Source organism: Pseudophryne corroboree, chromosome 2 (assembly GCF_028390025.1).
Source record: "Pseudophryne corroboree isolate aPseCor3 chromosome 2, aPseCor3.hap2, whole genome shotgun sequence".
NCBI classification, from domain to species: Eukaryota; Metazoa; Chordata; class Amphibia; order Anura; family Myobatrachidae; genus Pseudophryne; species Pseudophryne corroboree.
In genome coordinates this window covers 442,034,818-442,053,467 of record NC_086445.1, presented here as the reverse complement: position 1 = coordinate 442,053,467, position 18,650 = coordinate 442,034,818, and the positions used below count along the sequence as shown (strand labels likewise).

General features: G+C 45.8%; 1 protein-coding gene across 9 annotated transcripts in view; it reads left to right on the top strand.

Annotated features, from left to right (window-relative positions):
- Positions 1 to 18,650, top strand: part of NF1 (neurofibromin 1) — a 738,710-nt gene that overhangs the window by 291,118 nt on the left and 428,942 nt on the right. For all 9 annotated transcript variants that reach the window (XM_063953658.1, XM_063953661.1, XM_063953657.1 and 6 more), the window contains one exon: positions 13,259 to 13,333. In XM_063953658.1, the coding sequence (XP_063809728.1) occupies positions 13,259 to 13,333 (75 nt within the window). The remainder of the gene's footprint in view (positions 1 to 13,258; positions 13,334 to 18,650) is intronic.

Sequence of the window (18,650 nt, the reverse complement as noted above, 5' to 3'; positions counted from 1 at the left end):
AAAAATCTTCAATACATATGGTACATACAATACATTATTATTCCACACGGCTGGTGATTAGATTAAAAAGAAAGTTGTTTCACATGTACAGGTTGAGTCTCCCTTATCCAAAATGCTTGGGACCAGAGGTATTTTGGATATGGGATTTTTCCGTATTTTGGAATAATTGCATACCATAATGAGATATCATGGGGATGGGACCTAAATCTAAGCACAGAATGCATTTATGTTACATATACACCTTATACAGACAGCCTGAAGGTCATTTTAGCCAATATTTTTTATAACTTTGTGCATTAAACAAAGTGTGTCTACATTCACACAATTCATTTATGTTTCATATACACCTTATGCACACAGCCTGAAGGTCATTTAATACAATATTTTTAATAACTTTGTGTATTAAACAAAGTTTGTGTACATTGAGCCATCAAAAAACAAAGGTTTCACTATCTCACTCTCACTCAAAAAAGTCCGTATTTCGGAATATTCCGTATTTCGGAATATTTGGATATGGGATACTCAACCTGTATCAATATTGCACAACCTCTTCTGTCATATATTAGATGTTAATGGCAATATATCAGTAATGATGATAAATTAGAGTCCATTATCCAAACAGATGTCAGTATATTAGTAATGGTCTTATATTAAAGTCCACTGCTTAGCAGTTCCAGGTTAGAATGCATGCAATTTGAAAAGCGCTTAATAATTCAGCATATCTGGGTTAGTATTAGCATGAATACTTGCAAGCTTATAACCACAGTTCAACTGTTAGTACATGGTCCATGAATATAGCATACTTGCATGGCCAAGTTACTAGTTATTTAGGCACATCTCGGCGTGTAGCAGACCGGTGTACAGCTATTTTGTCCGGGTGAAGTCTTGTGTAAGCCTCCGATTCTCGTGCCATCGGTGCAAAAATGAATAATTATTGCTGCCAGCCACGGGTTCCGCTCCACATTCTCTACAAGTTTATCCGCCTTAGCAACCTCATCTGCTTCATCAGAAGGATTTTTGCCTTCTGATGGCGGCAATATTCATTCATTTTTGCCCTGATGGTTGATTGGCTGGTTATTTATCACTCTTTATCCACCTGCAATTTCTCTCTTGTTAAGGCTTAATACATTTGAGCCTATATATGTTGGATCATCCATCAGCATTTCTGCTAATACTTGAGAGCATTTTCAGCTGCCTGCAATGTCAACCCAATACTTATGGTAGCCCAACATCATTCACTTTACTGTAAACACCATATATTTATTTGACAGGGCAATGTGCAGCTGTTAACAACATTCCCAGCTTGCTCAGACGACCCATTGCAAGTGATTGACTTGCCCATTTGTTAATTATAAGGGAATTTCTCTATCGTCCTAAGTGGATGCTGGGGTTCCTGAAAGGACCATGGGGAATAGCGGCTCCGCAGGAGACAGGGCACAAAAAAGTAAAGCTTTTACCAGATCAGGTGGTGTGCACTGGCTCCTCCCCCTATGACCCTCCTCCAGACTCCAGTTAGATTTTGTGCCCGAACGAGAAGGGTGCAATCTAGGTGGCTCTCCTAAAGAGCTGCTTAGAGAAAGTTTAGCTTAGGTTTTTTACTTTACAGTGAGTCCTGCTGGCAACAGGATCACTGCAACGAGGGACTTAGGGGAGAAGTAGTGAACTCACCTGCGTGCAGAGTGGATTTGCTGCTTGGCTACTGGACACTAGCTCCAGAGGGACGATCACAGGTACAGCCTGGATGGTCACCGGAGCCGCGCCGCCGGCCCCCTTGCAGACGCTGAAGAGAGAAGAGGTCCAAAATCGGCGGCTGAAGACTCCTGAGTCTTCATAAAGGTAGCGCACAGCACTGCAGCTGTGCGCCATTTTCCTCTCAGCACACTTCACACAACAGTCACTGAGGGTGCAGAGCGCTGGGGGGGGCGCTCTGAGAGGCAAAATAAAAACCTTATTAGAGGCAAAAAATACCTCACATATAGCCCACAGAGGCTATATGGAGATATTTAACCCCTGCCTAACTTCAAAAATAGCGGGAGACGAGCCCGCCGAAAAAGGGGCGGGGCCTATCTCCTCAGCACACAGCGCCATTTTCTCTCACAGAAAAGCTGGAGAGAAGGCTCCCAGGCTCTCCCCTGCACTGCACTACAGAAACAGGGTTAAAACAGAGAGGGGGGGCACTGATTTTGGCGATATTGTATATATATAAAAGATGCTATAAGGGAGAAACACTTATATAAGGTTGTCCCTATATAATTATAGCGTTTTTGGTGTGTGCTGGCAGACTCTCCCTCTGTCTCCCCAAAGGGCTAGTGGGTCCTGTCCTCTGTCAGAGCATTCCCGGTGTGTGTGCTGTGTGTCGGTACGTGTGTGTCGACATGTATGAGGACGATGTTGGTGAGGAGGCGGAGAAATTGCCTGTAATGGTGATGTCACTCTCTAGGGAGTCGACACCGGAATGGATGGCTTATTTAGAGAATTACGTGAGAATGTCAACACGCTGCAAGGTCGGTTGACGACATGAGACGGCCGACAATCTATTAGGACCGGTCCAGGCGTCTCAGAAACACCGTCAGGGGTTTTAAAAACGCCCATTTACCTCAGTCGGTCGACACAGACACAGACACGGACACTGAATACAGTGTCGACGGTGAATAAACAAACGTATTTCTCATTAGGGCCACACGTTAAGGGCAATGAAGGAGGTGTTACGTGTTTCTGATACTACAAGTACCACAAGAAAGGGTATTATGTGGGAGTGAAAAAACTACCTGTAGTTTTTCCTGAATCAGATAAAATAAAATGAAGTGTGTGATGATGCGTAGGGTTACCCCGATAGCAAATATTGGCGTTATACCCTTTCCCGCCAGAAATTAGGGTACGTTGGGAAACACCCCTTAGGGTGATAAGGCGCTCACACGCTTATCAAGTGGCGTTACCGTCTCCAGATACGGCCGCCCTCAAGGAGCCAGCTGATAGGAAGCTGGAAAAATATCCTAAAAAGTATATACACACATACGGTGGTTATACTGCGACCAGCGATCGCCATCAGCCTGGAGATGCAGTGCTGGGTTGGCTTGGTCGGATTCCCTGACTGAAAATATTTTATTCATGTAGAGCATTTAATAGGATGCATTCTATATATATGTATGTGAGATGCACAGAGGGATATTTGCTCTCTGGCATCAAGATAAGTGCGTTGTCCATATCTCCCAGAAGATGTCAGGGACACGACAGTGGTCAGGTGATACAGATCCCATACGGCAGATGGAAGTATTGCTGTATAAAGGGAAGGAGTTATTTGGGGGTCGGTCCATCGGACCTGGGGACCACAGCAACAGCTGGGAAATCCAACCTTTTTTACCCCAAGTTACATCTCAGCTAAAAAAGACACCGTCTTTTCAGCCTCAATCTTTCCTTTCCCATGAGGGCATGCAGGCAAAAGGCCAGTCATATCTGCCCAGACATAGAGGTAAGGGAAGTAGACTGCAGCAGGCAGCCCTTTCCCAGGAAAAGAAGCCCTCCACCGCGTCGGCCAAGTCCTCAGCATGACACTGGGGCCGTGCAAGCGGACTCAAGGTGGGGGGGTAGTCTCAAGAGTCTCAGGGCGCAGTGGGATCACTCGCAAGTTGACCCCTAGATCGTACGAGTATTATCCCAGGGGTAAAGATTGGAGAGTCGAGACATCTTCTCCTCGCAGGTTCCTGAAGTCTGCTTTACCAACGGCTCCCTCCGACAGGGAGGCAGCATTGGAAACAATTCACAAGCTGTATATCCAGCAGGTGATAATCAAAGTACCCCTCCTACGACAAGGAAAAGGGTATTATTTTTCCACACTATATTGTGGTACTGAAGCCAGACGGCTTGGTGACACATAGTCTAAATCTAAAATGTTTTGAACACTTACATAAAAGGTTCAAATCGAGATAAAGTCACTCAGAGCAGTGATAGCGAACCGGAAAAAAGGGGACTATATGGTGTCCCTGGACATCAAGGATTACCTCCATGTCCAAATTTTGTCCTTCTCATCAAGGGTACCTCTGGTTCGTGGTACAGAACTGTCAATATCAGTTTCAGACGATGCCGTTTGAATTATCCACGGCACCCCGGGCCTTTTTACCAAGGTAATGGCCGAAAAGATGTTTCTTCAAAGAAAAAAGGCATCTAAATTATCCCTTACTTGCACGACCTAAAAAGGGCAAGTTCCAGAGAACAGTTGGAGGTCGGAAGAGCACTATCTAAAGTAGTTCTTCGACGGCACGACTGGATTCTAAATATTCCAAGAATCGCAGCTGTTTTCCGACGATACGTCTGCTGTTCCTAGGGATGATTCTGGACACGGTTCAGAAAAAGGTTTTTCTTCCCGAGGAAAAAGCCAAGGAGTTATCCGACCTGTCAGGAACCTCCTAAAACCAGGAAAGGTGTCTGTACATCAATGCACAAGAGTCCTGGGAAAAATGGTGGCTTTTTACGAAGCAATTCCATTCGGCAGATTCCATGCAAGAATTTTCCAAAGGGATCTGTTGGACAAATGGTCAGGGTCGCATCCTCAGATGCACCTGCGAATAACCCTGTCGCCAAGGACAAGGGTATATCTTCTGTGGTGGTTGCAAAAGGCTCATCTATTGGAGGGCCGCAGATTCGGCATACAGGATTTGATCCTGGTGACCACGGACGCCAGCCTGAGAGGTTGGGGAGCAGTCACACAAGGAAGAAACTTCCAGGGGGTATGGACGAACCTGGAAAAGTCTCTTCACATAAACATTCTGGTACTAAGAGCAATCTAAAATGCTCTAAGCCAGGCGGAACCACTCCTGCAAGGAAAACCGGTGTTGATTCAGTCGGACAACATCACGGCGGTCGCCCATGTAAACAGACAGGGCGGCACAAGAAGCAGGAGTGCAATGGCAGAAGCTGCCAAGATTCTTCGCTGGGCGGAGAATCACGTAATAGCACTGTCAGCAGTGTTCTTCCCGGGCGTGGACAACTGGGAAGCAGACTTCCTCAGCAGACACGATATTCACCCGGGAGAGGGGGGTTTTCATCCAGAAGTCTTCCACATGCTAATAAACTGTTGGGAAAGACCAATGGTAGACATGATGGCGTCTCGCCTCAACAAGAAACTGGACAAGTATTGCGCCAGGTCAAGAGATCCACAGGCAATAGCTGTGGACGCACTGGTAACACCTTGGGTGTACAAATCAGTATATGTGTTTCCTCCTCTGCCTCTCATACCAAAGGTATTGAAGATTATACGGTGAAGAGGAGTAAGAACAATACTAGTGGCTCCGGAGTGGCCAAGAAGGACTTGGTACCCGGAACTTCAAGAGTTGGTCACGGACGACCCGTGCCCTCTACTTCTGAGAAGGGACCTGCTACAACAGGGTCCCTGTCTCTTTCAAGACTTACCGCGGCTGCGTTTGACGGCATGGCGGTTGAACGCCAGATCCTAAAAGGGAAAGGCATTCCAGAAGAAGTCATTCCTACCTTGATTAAGGCAAGGAAGGAAGTCACCGCGAAACATTATCACCGCATTTGGCGAAAATATGTCGCGTGGTGCGAGGATCGGAGTGTTCCGACGGAGGAATTTCAACTGGGTCGTTTCCTACATTTCCTACAATCAGGATTGTCTATGGGTCTCAAATTGAGATCTATTAAGGTTCAAATTTCGGCCCTGTCAATATTCTTCCAAAAAGAATTGGCCTCAGTTCCTGAGGTACAGACTTTTGTTAAAGGAGTACTGCATATACAGCCTCCTGTGGTGCCTCCGGTGGCACCGTGGGATCTAAATGTAGTTTTAGATTTCCTCAAATCCCATTGGTTTGAACCATTGAAAAAGGTGGATTTTAAATATCTCACATGGAAAGTGACTATGTTACTGGCCCTGGCTTCCGCCAGGAGAGTATCTGAATTGGCGGCTTTATCTTATAAAAGCCCTTATCTAATCTTCCATTCGGATAGGGCAGAACTGAGGACTCGTCCGCATTTTCTCCCTAAGGTGGTATCAGCGTTTCACCTGAACCAACCTATTGTGGTGCCTGCGGCCACTGGCGACTTGGAGGACTCCAAGTTGTTGGACGTTGTCAGAGCCTTAAAAATATACATTTCAAGGACGGCTGAAGTCAGAAAATCTGACTCGCTGTTGATACTATATGCACCCAACAAGTTGGGTGCCCCTGCTTCTAAGCAGACGATTGCTCGTTGGATTTGTAACACAATTCAACTTGCTCATTCTGTGGCAGGCCTGCCACAGCCTAAATCTGTTAAGGCCCATTCCACAAGGAAGGCGGGCTCATCTTGGGCGGCTGCCCGAGGGGTCTCGGCATTACAATTCTGCCGAGCAGCTACGTGGTCGGGGGAAAACACGTTTGTAAAATTCTACAAATTTGATACCCTGGCAAAAGAGGACTTGGAATTCTCTCATTCGGTGCTGCAGAGTCATCCGCACTCTCCCGCCCGTTTGGGAGCTTTGGTATAATCCCCATGGTCCTTTCAGGAACCCCAGCATCCACTTAGGACGATAGAGAAAATAAGAATTTACTTACCGATAATTCTATTTCTCGGAGTCCGTAGTGGATGCTGGGCGCCCATCCCAAGTGCGGATTATCTGCAATACTGTACATAGTTATTGTTAACAAATTCGGGTTATATTGTTAAGGAGCCATCTTTAAGAGGCTCTTTCTGTTATCATACTGTTAACTGGGTTTAGATCACAAGTTGTACGGTGTGATTGGTGTGGCTGGTATGAGTCTTACCCGGGATTCAAATTGCCTCCCTTATTGTGTACGCTCGTCCGGGCACAGTACCTAACTGGAGTCTGGAGGAGGGTCATAGGGGGAGGAGCCAGTGCACACCACCTGATCTGGTAAAAGCTTTACTTTTTTGTGCCCTGTCTCCTGCGGAGCCGCTATTCCCCATGGTCCTTTCAGGAACCCCAGCATCCACTACGGACTCCGAGAAATAGAATTATCGGTAAGTAAATTCTTATTATTTTTGTCCTGCCCTCATTTCTCTTCTCTTTTTGTTTTGTTCTCCATTCAGTGCGTAGGGCAGTATAGCTGCGGCTATTTTGTTTACCAAATCTCCGATAAGCATTTTTTCTGTGATCACTGCCATGAAAACACATAACATATAGGTCCATGGCGTTTTGCGAATCTTATGGGTATATGGTCGCACGAAAAAAAAAGAGGCTATAATTTGATAGTCTATGACACAGGTTCTCAAATTTGGTCCTCAGGACCCCACACAGTTCACATTTTGCAGGTCACCTGTAGATTTTTAAAATGTGACAGTTGGTGATACACAGTGCAGCTTCTGGGTGACATGTAAAACGTGAACCGTGTGGGGTCCTGAGGACCGAGTTTGAGAACCTCTGGTCTATGATGACCATCTGGCAATAAAAAGCCACTTTTTTTCATGTGACCTATTACCGTGGCTAATAGGATGCCCCCCGTAGAATCCCATGCACAGTGCACAACTTTAGCAGTACACTTCTCTTAATCTTTCCGTGCTCCCAACTATTTCCCTTACCTGCACTTTTTCTTTGCCTGTTCTCACTTCCCTTTTAACTGGTTAGCTCTTGCTCTCTCTGGTTCTGCTGTTCTTTCCGCTTTCTATTGACAACTGTTTGCTTCACCCTCCTCGGTGCAGAGGCTTAAGTCAGGCGCTGTGATTAGCAGGTTCAGTGGGAGTTATGGGGGCTCATCCACCAACTTGATAAAGAGGAGGGTCCCAGTACAACAGGCACACAGACTTATCGGTTCACTATTTTACTTTAGTTGTAATACTTTTAGACTATTCTTCAAGGTTCTATAAATAAATATTTGTTCTATTTCATTCTCTGGTTCCTTTTACAGATATTTTATTTCACTACCCCTTTCAAACATACTCACCGGAAATTACCCTGCTCAAGTCCCGGGATTTTCTATTTGGCAGAAGCCCGGGTTTTTCTTCAGACCCCCTTTCACACTACACCACAGACCCGGCAAATTCCCGGGTCGACTCCTTTCAGACATAAACTGGATTTCCCAGTTTTGAAGGCAGTGTGATAATTTTAAGGGGATGGTTTGCAGGCACACAATGATGAGGTCATGCAAAAGGGAGGGCAGGCTATTAATGGACTGGGTATGGTGCCCATAATGCATTGCTGGATTGCTGAATTCATGGCTGACAAGCATTTGTGTAGCATGGAGAGTTTGATTGCTTTGGTGGAGTTCATTTAAATTCTATGTCAGGAATACAGTAATCCCATAAATATATATACACCAATAAATAGAAGACCAGTTTTTCTTTTCCAAAATTGTTTATTTTAGAAAGAATAAAAGTTTTCTCTTACGTCCGACAGAATACTGGGGTCTGCATTAGTACCATGGGGTATAGACGGGTCAACTAGGAGCTATGGGCACTTTAAGAAATCAATAGTGTGGGCTGGCTCCTCCCTATATGCCCCTCCTACCAGACTCAGTTTAGAAAATATGCTCGGAGGAGCCGGTCACGCTTTGGAGAGCTCCTGAAGAGTTTTCTACTTTTATTTTAAATGTTTGTTATTTGCAGTCAGGGCTGTTTGGCAACAGCCTGACTGCTTTGTGGGACTTTGGGGGAAGAATGGCCCAACTTCCTTAAGTTAATGGTCCCGTTTCTCTGCTGACAGGACACTGAGCTCCTGAGGGAGCCATTCGCAAGCCACACCACGGTGCAGTGTACCCTCCTGCAGCACGCCGCCACCCCCTAACAGAGCCAGAAGATGAAGAGTGGTGAGTACAATGCTGGCGTCCCGGTCAGCGGGGTGCCGGCGGGAATGGCGGCACAAGGGCTGGAGCACAGCTCTGACTGCAGGCTGCGCTTTTAGGGGGCTCAGACAGACGCACGCTGGCGGTGTGTCCAGCTGTGAGGGGCACGCTAAGCCTCCGCTGATGCCCACACTGGCCACAACGTACTAACAGGGGTTTTAACTCTTGGTTAGACATTTTTTTTACCTCAGGGCTAGTATAAAAAATGCAGGAAGCTGCGCGGGGCTTCACTCAGTACGGATCCTAAAGCTCTCCAGCGCCATTTCCCCCTGTAGCTTATACAGGCAGCATTCCCAGGGACGTGCAGCTCCTCCACAAGGACTCCAAGTCTCCTCAGTGGTACCAGGGGGTCTTAGTAAAGGGGGGGAGCAAGTTTAAGATTATAACCACTACTAAGTACCAGCTTGCGGGGGAGGCTTGCTGGGACTTGAAGTACTACTGGAAAAAACAATATTCTTTCATTTTTCCAAAGGCTATCAGCCCCCCATCCGCAGCCCTTGGATGGGGGGGGACAGCCTCGGGCTTCACCCCTGGCCCTTGGGTTGATTGAAGGGGTCCCCACTCCTCCAGGCCAGGGGTGACTAGTTGCGTATTTAATGCCACGGCCGCAGGGCGCTGTATAAAAGTGACCCCCAGCTGTGGCATTATCTACCCAGCTAGTGGAGCCCGATGCTGGTGTAAAAAATACGGGGGACCCCTACTTTTTGTCCCCGTATTTTTTGCACCAGCACCAGGCGCAGAGCCCGGTGCTGGTTTTAAAAATACGGGGGATCCCATGTCAGTTTTTCCCTTGGATTTTTAGAACCAGGACCGGCTCGAAGAGCCCGAGGCTAGTTATGCTTAGGAGGGGGGACCCCACGCAATTTTTTTCCGGGTTTTTTCCGTTTTTTTAACCGTCTTTTTAACATTTTTTAAAATGTTATAAAAATCCGTCAAATCGGCCATTTTTCGACAGCGGGACTGTCGAATCCGTTTTTTATTGAATATGTTGAATAACGGCACCCACCTGCCGGAATTCGACGGTCGAATTGTGTCGAATTAAAAAACGGGCGAAAAATTGCCGCGATTCGCCGGCAATTGCATATACCCCTATATCTTTTATTTTGTATTCTCCAGAAGCAGGTTTGACTTTGCAGGCAGCGATTCAAAAACTAGTACAGACTCGGGTTATTGTTCCAGTTCCACTACACCTACAAAACAGGGGTTATTATTCCAACCTGTTTGTAGTAGCAAAACCGAACGGTTCGGTAAGGCCCATTTTAAACCTCAAGTCACTGAACCCGTACTTACGGGTGTTCAAATTCAAGAGGCAAGTATAAACTTTACAGCATGCCATCCAAAAACTGGTACAGACTCAAGTCATTGTTTCCAGTTCCAGCTCATCTGCACAACAAGGGGTACTATTCCAACTTGTTTGTAGTACCGAAACCGGACGCTTCGGTACGGCTGATTCTGAACCTCAAATCCTTGAACTCGTTCTTAAGAGTGTTCAAGATGGAGTCTCTGAGAGCTGTGATCTCAGGTCTGGAGGAGGGGGAATTCCTGGTGTCTCTCGACATCAAGGATGCGTACCTTCACATTCCGATTTGTCCACCTCATCAGATGTACCTAAGGTTTACCCTGCAGGACTGTCACTACCAGTTTCAGGCCCTGCCATTTGGCCTCTCCACGGCACCAAAGGTTTTCACCAAGGTGATGGCAGAGATGATGTTTCTCAGGGGGTGAACATCATACCGTACCTGGAGGACCTGCTGATAAAAGCGCCTTCCAGGGAGAGGTTGTTGGACAGCATTGCTTTCTCAAAATCCCACCTGGAACCAACACGGAGGCTTCCGTTCCTAGGAATGATCCTGGATATGGAGGAACAAAAGGTGTTCCTTCCCTTAGAAAAGGCTTTGGTAATCTAGTCAATGGTGCGTGATGTCCTAAAACCAACCCGGATATCGATGCATCTGTGCATTCACCTTCTGGGGAAGTTGGTAGCTCCTTACGAGGCTCTGCAGTATGGAAGGTTTCATGCGAGGCCATTCCAGCTGGATCTGTTGGACAAATGGTCCGGATTACATCTTCACTTGCACCAGAGGATACGTCTGTCGCCAAAAGTCAGGATTTCTCTTTTATGGTGGCTCCAGACTTCTCACGTGACCGAGGGTCGAAGGTTCGGGATTCAAAATTGGATTCTGCTAACTACAGACGCACGCCTCAGAGGTTGGGGAGCAGTCATACAAGGGGAACAGTTCTAAGGAAAATGAAGCCATTCTTCCAATCAACATTCTGGAATTAAGGGCCATATACAATGCCCTTCTACAAGCATCGCATCTTCTTCAAGATCAAGCCATTCAGGTTCAGTCGGACAATGTGACGGCCGTAATGTACATAAACCGACAGGGCAGAACGAAGAGCAGAGCTGCAATGTCGGAGGTAACGAAATTTCTCCTCTGGGCAGAAAGACACGTGGTGGCGCTGTCGGCAATCTTCATTCCGGGAGTAGACAACTGGGAAGCGGACGTTCGAGTCCTTGACAAGACACAGATAGACATGATGGCCTCTCGTTTCAACAAGAAGCTAAAGCGCTATTGTTCCAGGTCGAGGGACCCACAAGTAGTGGCGATGGACGCTCTGGTGACTCCGTGGATTTACCAGATGGTTTACGTGTTCCCACCTCTTCCACTGATCCCAAGAATTCTCAAAATTGTCCGAGAAGGGCCTGTACGCGGATCTACTGGAGTTGCTCCTGGAAGACCTGTGGCCTCTACGTCTGCGAAAGGATTTTATGCAACAGGGGCCGTTCATCTATCAAGACTTACTGCAGCTACGTTTGACGGCATGGAAGTTGAATGTCAGTTTTTAGCCCGGAAAGGCATTCCGGACAAGGTTATTCCAACACTGATCCAAGCTAGGAAAGGGGTAACATCTAAACATTACCACCATATTTGGAAAAAATGTCTCGTGGTGTGAAAACAGGAAATTTCCTGCAGTAGAATTTCAACTGGGACGTTTTCTCCTTTTTCTACAGTCAGATGTGGATGTGGGCCTACGTTTGGGCTCCTTGGAAGTCCAGATTTCGGCCTTGTCCATTTTCTTCCAGAAACAATTGGCTTCCCTCCCTGAGGTTCAGACATTCTTGAAGGGGGTTCTGCCCATCCAATCGCCATTTGTGCCTCCCACGGCACTTTGGAATATTAACGTGGTATTGCGGTTTCTGCAATCGGACTGGTTTGAACCTTTACAGGAGGTTGACGTTAAGTTTCTTACGTGGAAGACTGTTGCACTGTTGGCCTTGGCCTCCGCAAGGCGTGTGTCCGAACTGGGGGGAGTTGTCTTACAAAAGCCCCTATTTGGTTTTTCATGGGGATAGAGCTGAACTCAGAACTCATCAGCAATTTCTTCCTAAGGTGGTGTCTGCGTTTCACATCAACCAACCTATTGTGGTTCCGGTGCTTACTGACACCTCTGCTACCTCAAAGTCCCTGGATGTTGTGAGGGCTTTGAGGATCTACGTGAAGAGGACAGCTAGTCACAGAAATTCTGACTCGCTGTTTGTTCTCTATGATCCCAAGAAGATTGGGTGTCCTGCTTCAAAGCAGTCTATTGCTCGCTGGATCAGGCTAACTATCCAGCAGGCTTATTCATAGCCAGGATTGCCGATTCCGAAAGTACAGGCCCACTCTACTAGGTCAGTGAGTTCTTCCTGGGCGGCTGCCCGAGGTGTCTCGGCTTTACAGCTCTGCCGAGCAGCTACTTGGTCAGGACCGAACAAGTTTGCGAAGTTCTACAAGTTCGATACTTTGTCCTTTGAGGACCTTCAGTTTGGTCAGTCAGTTCTGCAGGAACATCAGCACTCTCCCACCCGGTTTGTGAGCTTTGGTACATCCCCATGGTACTAATGTGGACCCCAGTATCCTCTAGGACGTAAGCAAAAATAGGATTTTAATTACCTACCGGTAAATCTTTTTCTCGTAATCCGTAGAGGATACTGGGTGCCCACACTGTGGTTCATTTTCCTGCCCTGTTACTTAGTTAAGTCATGTTGTTGGTTCAGCTGTTGCTGTTCCTGTTCAGTTTGGTTAGCATGGCTTTCCTCTTGTTTGTGTGCTGGTTCGAATCTCACCACTGTTCAGTTAGTCTTCTCTCGAAGTATGTCCGTCTCCTCGGGCATAGTTTCTAGACTGAGTCTGGTAGGAGGGGCTTAGAGTGAGGAGCCAGCCCACACTATTGATTTCTTAAAGTGCCCATGGCTCCTAGCGGACCATCTATACACCATGGTACTAATGTGGACATCGGTATCCTCTACGGACTATGAGAAAAGGATTTACCGGTAGGTAATTAAAATCCTATTATCATATGGATCCTTTGAACTTAGGAGAAATAGAGTTATCAACGGTAAGTCTACCATAACGATTATTTTCAGGCATTTATTTTCTGTGAGCTTTTGGTAATTCTCCTTGCCCTTTTGTTTTTGTTTTTTATAGATCTGCCTGGCACCACCCTCACCTTCAACATTTCATTATGTGCTGGTAAACTCTCTGCACAGAATTATCACAAATGTAAGTATGTTTCACATGTTGTTTCTGCAGAAATGTAACCATTTGCTACTCTTAGAGTTCAATCCGATTACCCGAGAAGGTGCGAGTTGCCGTTTCAGTGATGTGTAAACGCTGGCAACGGCACCTTAATTCGCTATGATCTCACTCCGGAGTCGCAGAATTTTGTACGCAGTCCTACGAGTTCCCATGAGTCTGACGGTACTGTAAGTGTGGCATACGGCTGCACTTGCAATGCGATGAAGTTGTGGTTAATTGGATTGACCCATTTGTGTGAATTCCCTTTAATTTTCATAGTGTGCCCTTTGAAAATCTTTTTTTTTTCCATTTCTTTCATCATTCATTTTTATTAAGGTTATGTTATTAAGGGGGAGGCGTACAGAAAGGAAACGAGGTGGGCTGGTAAGGAGTAGAGATCTATGGCATCAATTCCAGCTATACATACAAAGAGAACTAAAAAAACATGGCACATATACAACAAGTAACAGAGAAATGAAGACATTTATGGCAAAGCGGGTACAACTCCCCCTAAGAGATTAAGAGGTGTCAAGAAGTAATGTTGCACCTTATCCAATATCATGAAATCATACCAGCTAAATAATTTGGTCAGGGAAGAGGATGCAGTAAAGGAGTAGGGTACTCCCAAAGTTTCCATCTGGAATGCAAAGTGGATTTTACGTATGATTTTAAGGATGGTGGAGGAGAGGGACATTTTTGCACAATGGCCACCCTAGTAGCGATAACAATCTGCCTTAAAACATAACTATCTGAATTAGACAAATCTGTTGGGTCTATGTGGAATAAAGCTAAAGAGGGTGACTCTCATGAAGAACTTTGTGGGCTAGGGCAATCACTTCCTTCCACAATGTGCGAATCCAACGACAGCTCCAGAACACATGGAAAACGTGCCCTATGTCCATACAATTCCTCCAACAAAATTTAGATTGAGAGGGACAAATTTTGTGTAGTTTGGCTGGCCTGAATTAAAGCCTATGTAACACTTTAAATTGCATTTCCAGATGGATATAACATTTAGAGAAACAATATGCAGTAAGGTAGATCGACTCCCATTGCTGAGGCATAAGCGTAATTTGTAAATCAGACTTCCACTGTAATTGTGCAGGTAATTTATCCCATCCCATTACCCTGATACATAGAATACCAAAACCGTATGGAACTACTGGAGTTACCAGCCGATAGCTTAGATAGAATGTTAGGTGGCGAGAGGTATAGCAATCCAGAGGAACGAAGCATTCTAGAGATCCCATGGCTAATGTATATGAAAACAATTCCCTATGGGGCAGGTTGAACTGTGATTGCAATGAAGAAAACGGGTTACTGTAGGTAATGTCTACCACTTCGGCAATGATAGTCCGTCCACACGAAAGCCATTCTGTAACATTGAAATCAGGGATTAGACAAGAAATAGCATATAGGGACAGATTGTTTATGGGTCCATGCTAAATCTAAAATAGTGAAGTGAGGTAGCATTGCTTTCTCCAAATGTACACAGGGTTTGGTGCCCTGTAAAGACCAGTCACTGGTCTGTGCTACTACAGGCATACTAGTACGCCTTTAGTTCAGGTACCTCTCAGCACCCCCCCCCCCCCCCCCCCCCCTTTCCCTGTGTGTTTAGCCCGGGTCAAACAGCTCTAAGAGATCCGTGGGGTTTTTCCTTTCCAAATATAGCGTAAGATCCAGGTATGGACTCGACTAAGAAATCTTTGTGAGACCAAATAGGGGATCGTACGAAACAGATAAATAAATTGTGGCAAAATTAGCATTTTGAATGCAGCCATCCTGCCTAGCCAGGATCCCTCGAAGCTCATCCACCTCCGTAACAGTCTATAGGGGCATATAGTTAATCTCCATTAATGTACTGTAGACGCAGAATTGGGAATGTTAATACCCAAATACAAATAGTCTTTCTTCCAATTATATTTATAAAGGCGTTTGAGTTGGGTCAGAGTCTCAGGTCTCAAATTAAAGGGTAAGGCTTCAGTTTTAGTAGTGTTTAGTTTGTAAAGGAGGCTACACTATACTGATCTATGTAGGGCAGAGAGGGATGATTCAGGATCAGTGATAGAGAAGCACATCTTCTGCAAATAAACTCAATCTGTGTGAAGACGAGCCAACTTGGAACCCAGGAAAAGATAAGGGGTCGATGTACGTAAGTAGGGTGAGGGGGCAACCTTGTTGGGTATCATTTGAAATTATAAAGGGGTGGACACAAAGCTGTTACTAAATACGGTAGCAGTCAGGAAGTTATATAGTGCCGATATAGAGGATGAAATGGCTCTGTGTAGTCCGAAACTTAGCAGATCAGTAGCATTAAGGATGTCCCAGTGTAGATGATCAAATGCCTTTTCGGCGCAGAGCAAAAGAAGTAAGGCTTCTCTTTTCTCTCTCGTGAGAATCTCAGCCAGTTCAGAAACCCTGCGAGTATTGTCTGACTCCTACCTGGTCCGGATGAATAAGTTGAGGTATAAACTGGGAAAGTATGTTAGCAATTTATTTAGAATAAAAAATTCAAATCTATGTTAAGAAGTGCAATTAGTCTATAATTCTGAGGGGAGTGGTCTTTCCCTGGCTTATGAATGGTGATAATTTGAGCCTGCAGCATTTACGTAGGGAGAGAACCATGGGCTGTGACATATTTATAGAGACCAGTGTGAGTAGGGACAAGGGCAGGTGCAAATATTTTATGAAAATAGTTGGTGAATCCGTCCGGCCTAAGTGCTTTCCCCAAAGGGAGGGATTGAATAACAGCTAGAATTTCCCTATCAGTCCAAAAAGAATTGAGGGAATCTAAATTGTCAACCTTAAGCTTGGGGAGGTGTAGATCATCTAAAAAGGAGGAAATAAGGGTGGCATTAGGCTAAGGGATGGTGGGGTCAGATTTTAGATTATAGAAATTTGCGTAATATTGGGCAAACAGATTATTATGATTATTATTGTTATTATTACTACCAGTTATTTATATAGCCCACACATATTCCGCAGTGCTTTACAGAGAATATTTGCCCATTCACATCAGTCCCTGCCCCAGTGGAGCTTACGATCTAAATTCCCTACCACATGTACCGTACATGCACACACATTCACGCTAGGGTTAGTTTTGTTGAGAGCTAATTAATCTAAATTCCCTACCACACGTACACGCGCACACATTCACGCTAGGGTTAATTTTGTTGAGAGCCAATTAACCTACCAGTATATTTTTGGATTGTGGGAGGAAACCGAAGTATACGAAGGAAACCCACGTAAGTATGGGGGAAATATACAAACTGTACACAGTTAGGGCCATGGTGGGAATCGAACCCATGACCTCAGTGGGCAGAAATGGCAGAAATGCTAACCATTGCACCATCCGTACTGCCCGATCAGCAATATATGATCAGATCAGCAACATCCGAGGTGTTAAGTAATGTAATGGCCTTAATTCTACATGTAGTAGATGCTCTTCTAATTCTGCCTGTATACTAAGGTGCCTGCAGTCTGGCTCATGTCTGAATAGCAAACCCTCTCAACACCTGAAGAACATACCAAAATGTTGTCGCGTCAAGGGGATAATTAGTTGCCATATATACAGTCAGAGCATCAGATCTGGCGATAACCACATCAGGGTAATACAACAGTCTGGGAATCGCTAAGGCCTAGAGCACGGGTCTTCAACCTGCGGCCCTCCAGATGCTGTGAAACTACACATCCCAGCATGCCCTGCCTCAGTTTTAGCATACCTTAATATCAAAGCTGTGGCAGGGCATGCTGGGATGTGTAGTTTCACAGCAGCTGGAGGGCCACAGGTTGAAGACCCATGGCCTAGAGCAACGAGTATGTTGAAGCGTCCACTTTTCGAGCAGAATTAGATCAATATAAGAGTAAGAGTTATGTACATGGGGGAAAAAATAGGTGTAGTCCTTAACCAATGGGACGTGAATCCCCCATGCATCATAAAGTTCAAACTCTGCAAGCAACTGGTGCAAACTACCCAGAGAATTCATCCAACACCAAATTGAAATTGACCTTGAGAACCAGATGTCCCTTCTGTACCTTCTGGAGGGTTTCTAATAAAATCCCTAAAAAGGTCACTTGCTGTACATTTGAAGCATACACTGAGACTATTGTCATCTCTCTAGCCTCGAACTTCTCGACTAGGATCAAATAACAGCCATCTTTATCTGCAATCTGAGAAGACCGTTCAAATTGTACAGAGTTGTGAAATAAAATAAATAGGGAGAGCCAAAGACGAAAAGTGGGTCTCCTGGTTGTCCCCCCGCATGTCTGAGTAACTGATCGTAGATGTGCTAAGTGTAGCAAATCTACGCTTAGATCTGAATCACCCCCATAGAATGGTACCAATTGATAACCATAATAACAAATAGGAGAATACATGTTAGCAACTCAACATCTGGAAGGACCAGTGGGTGGAAAAAGTGTTAAAGGGGTACCTGTCAGAGCAGACCTAATTAAGGGTCCGATTCAGACCCTGACGCTGATGTGCAAAAATCGCTATGAAGCGATTTCTGCACATCTGTATGCTGGTACGTGCATGTGCAAGGTCCTAAACTGCGTTCTCTGTAGAATGCAGTTTAAGACCTGGAGGGTGCGGGAACGGGGCATCGATGCTCCGTCTTACGAGCGCTGTCCGGACAATGCGGTTGTCTGGACCGTTTGCGGGGCTGGCCGCATCGGCTGCTTGGCGTCAAACACAGCCACTGCGACCCTTAATATGGCGGGTAGTCGTCTGCCTTGCGCAGCTAGGCTAGAGTGCTGCTCTAAACATTCAAAAGCATTGTCGCCGTACGATGCTCTTGCATGTCGGATGCAGGGGGGGGGGGGGGGGGGGCTGGATGTTGTATTCGTGGCGGACTTGCGGGGGGGCTGGATGTTGTATTCGTGGCGGACTTGCCCTGTGCTGGGCGTCCCCCCACATGTCAAAGAAATTGATCGTAGACGTGCGTTTTCTCGCATATCTACGATGAGGTCTGAATTAGGCCTTAAGTCATTCAGTGACTTATGTAAAGCACGTCAATCATGAGGCACTCGATCTGGCGAGCTGAATATAGTGTGAGCCACAGCAGTGTCATATTCTGGCAACAGTTTAACTTTAGCTTCAATCAGTGAAATCACATATGTAGAGGAGTCGTACTGAACAAAGATCTTGACGGGGAAACCCCAACGGTACAGGATATCATTGTCACGAATCGCAGCTGTAATAGCATGAAAGGAACGTCTCTTGGCCAAAGTTTTATGGTGACAAGTCTGGAAAGATCTGGAGTCCAGTGAGGAGATCGTTATGTGACGACACTAATTCTTG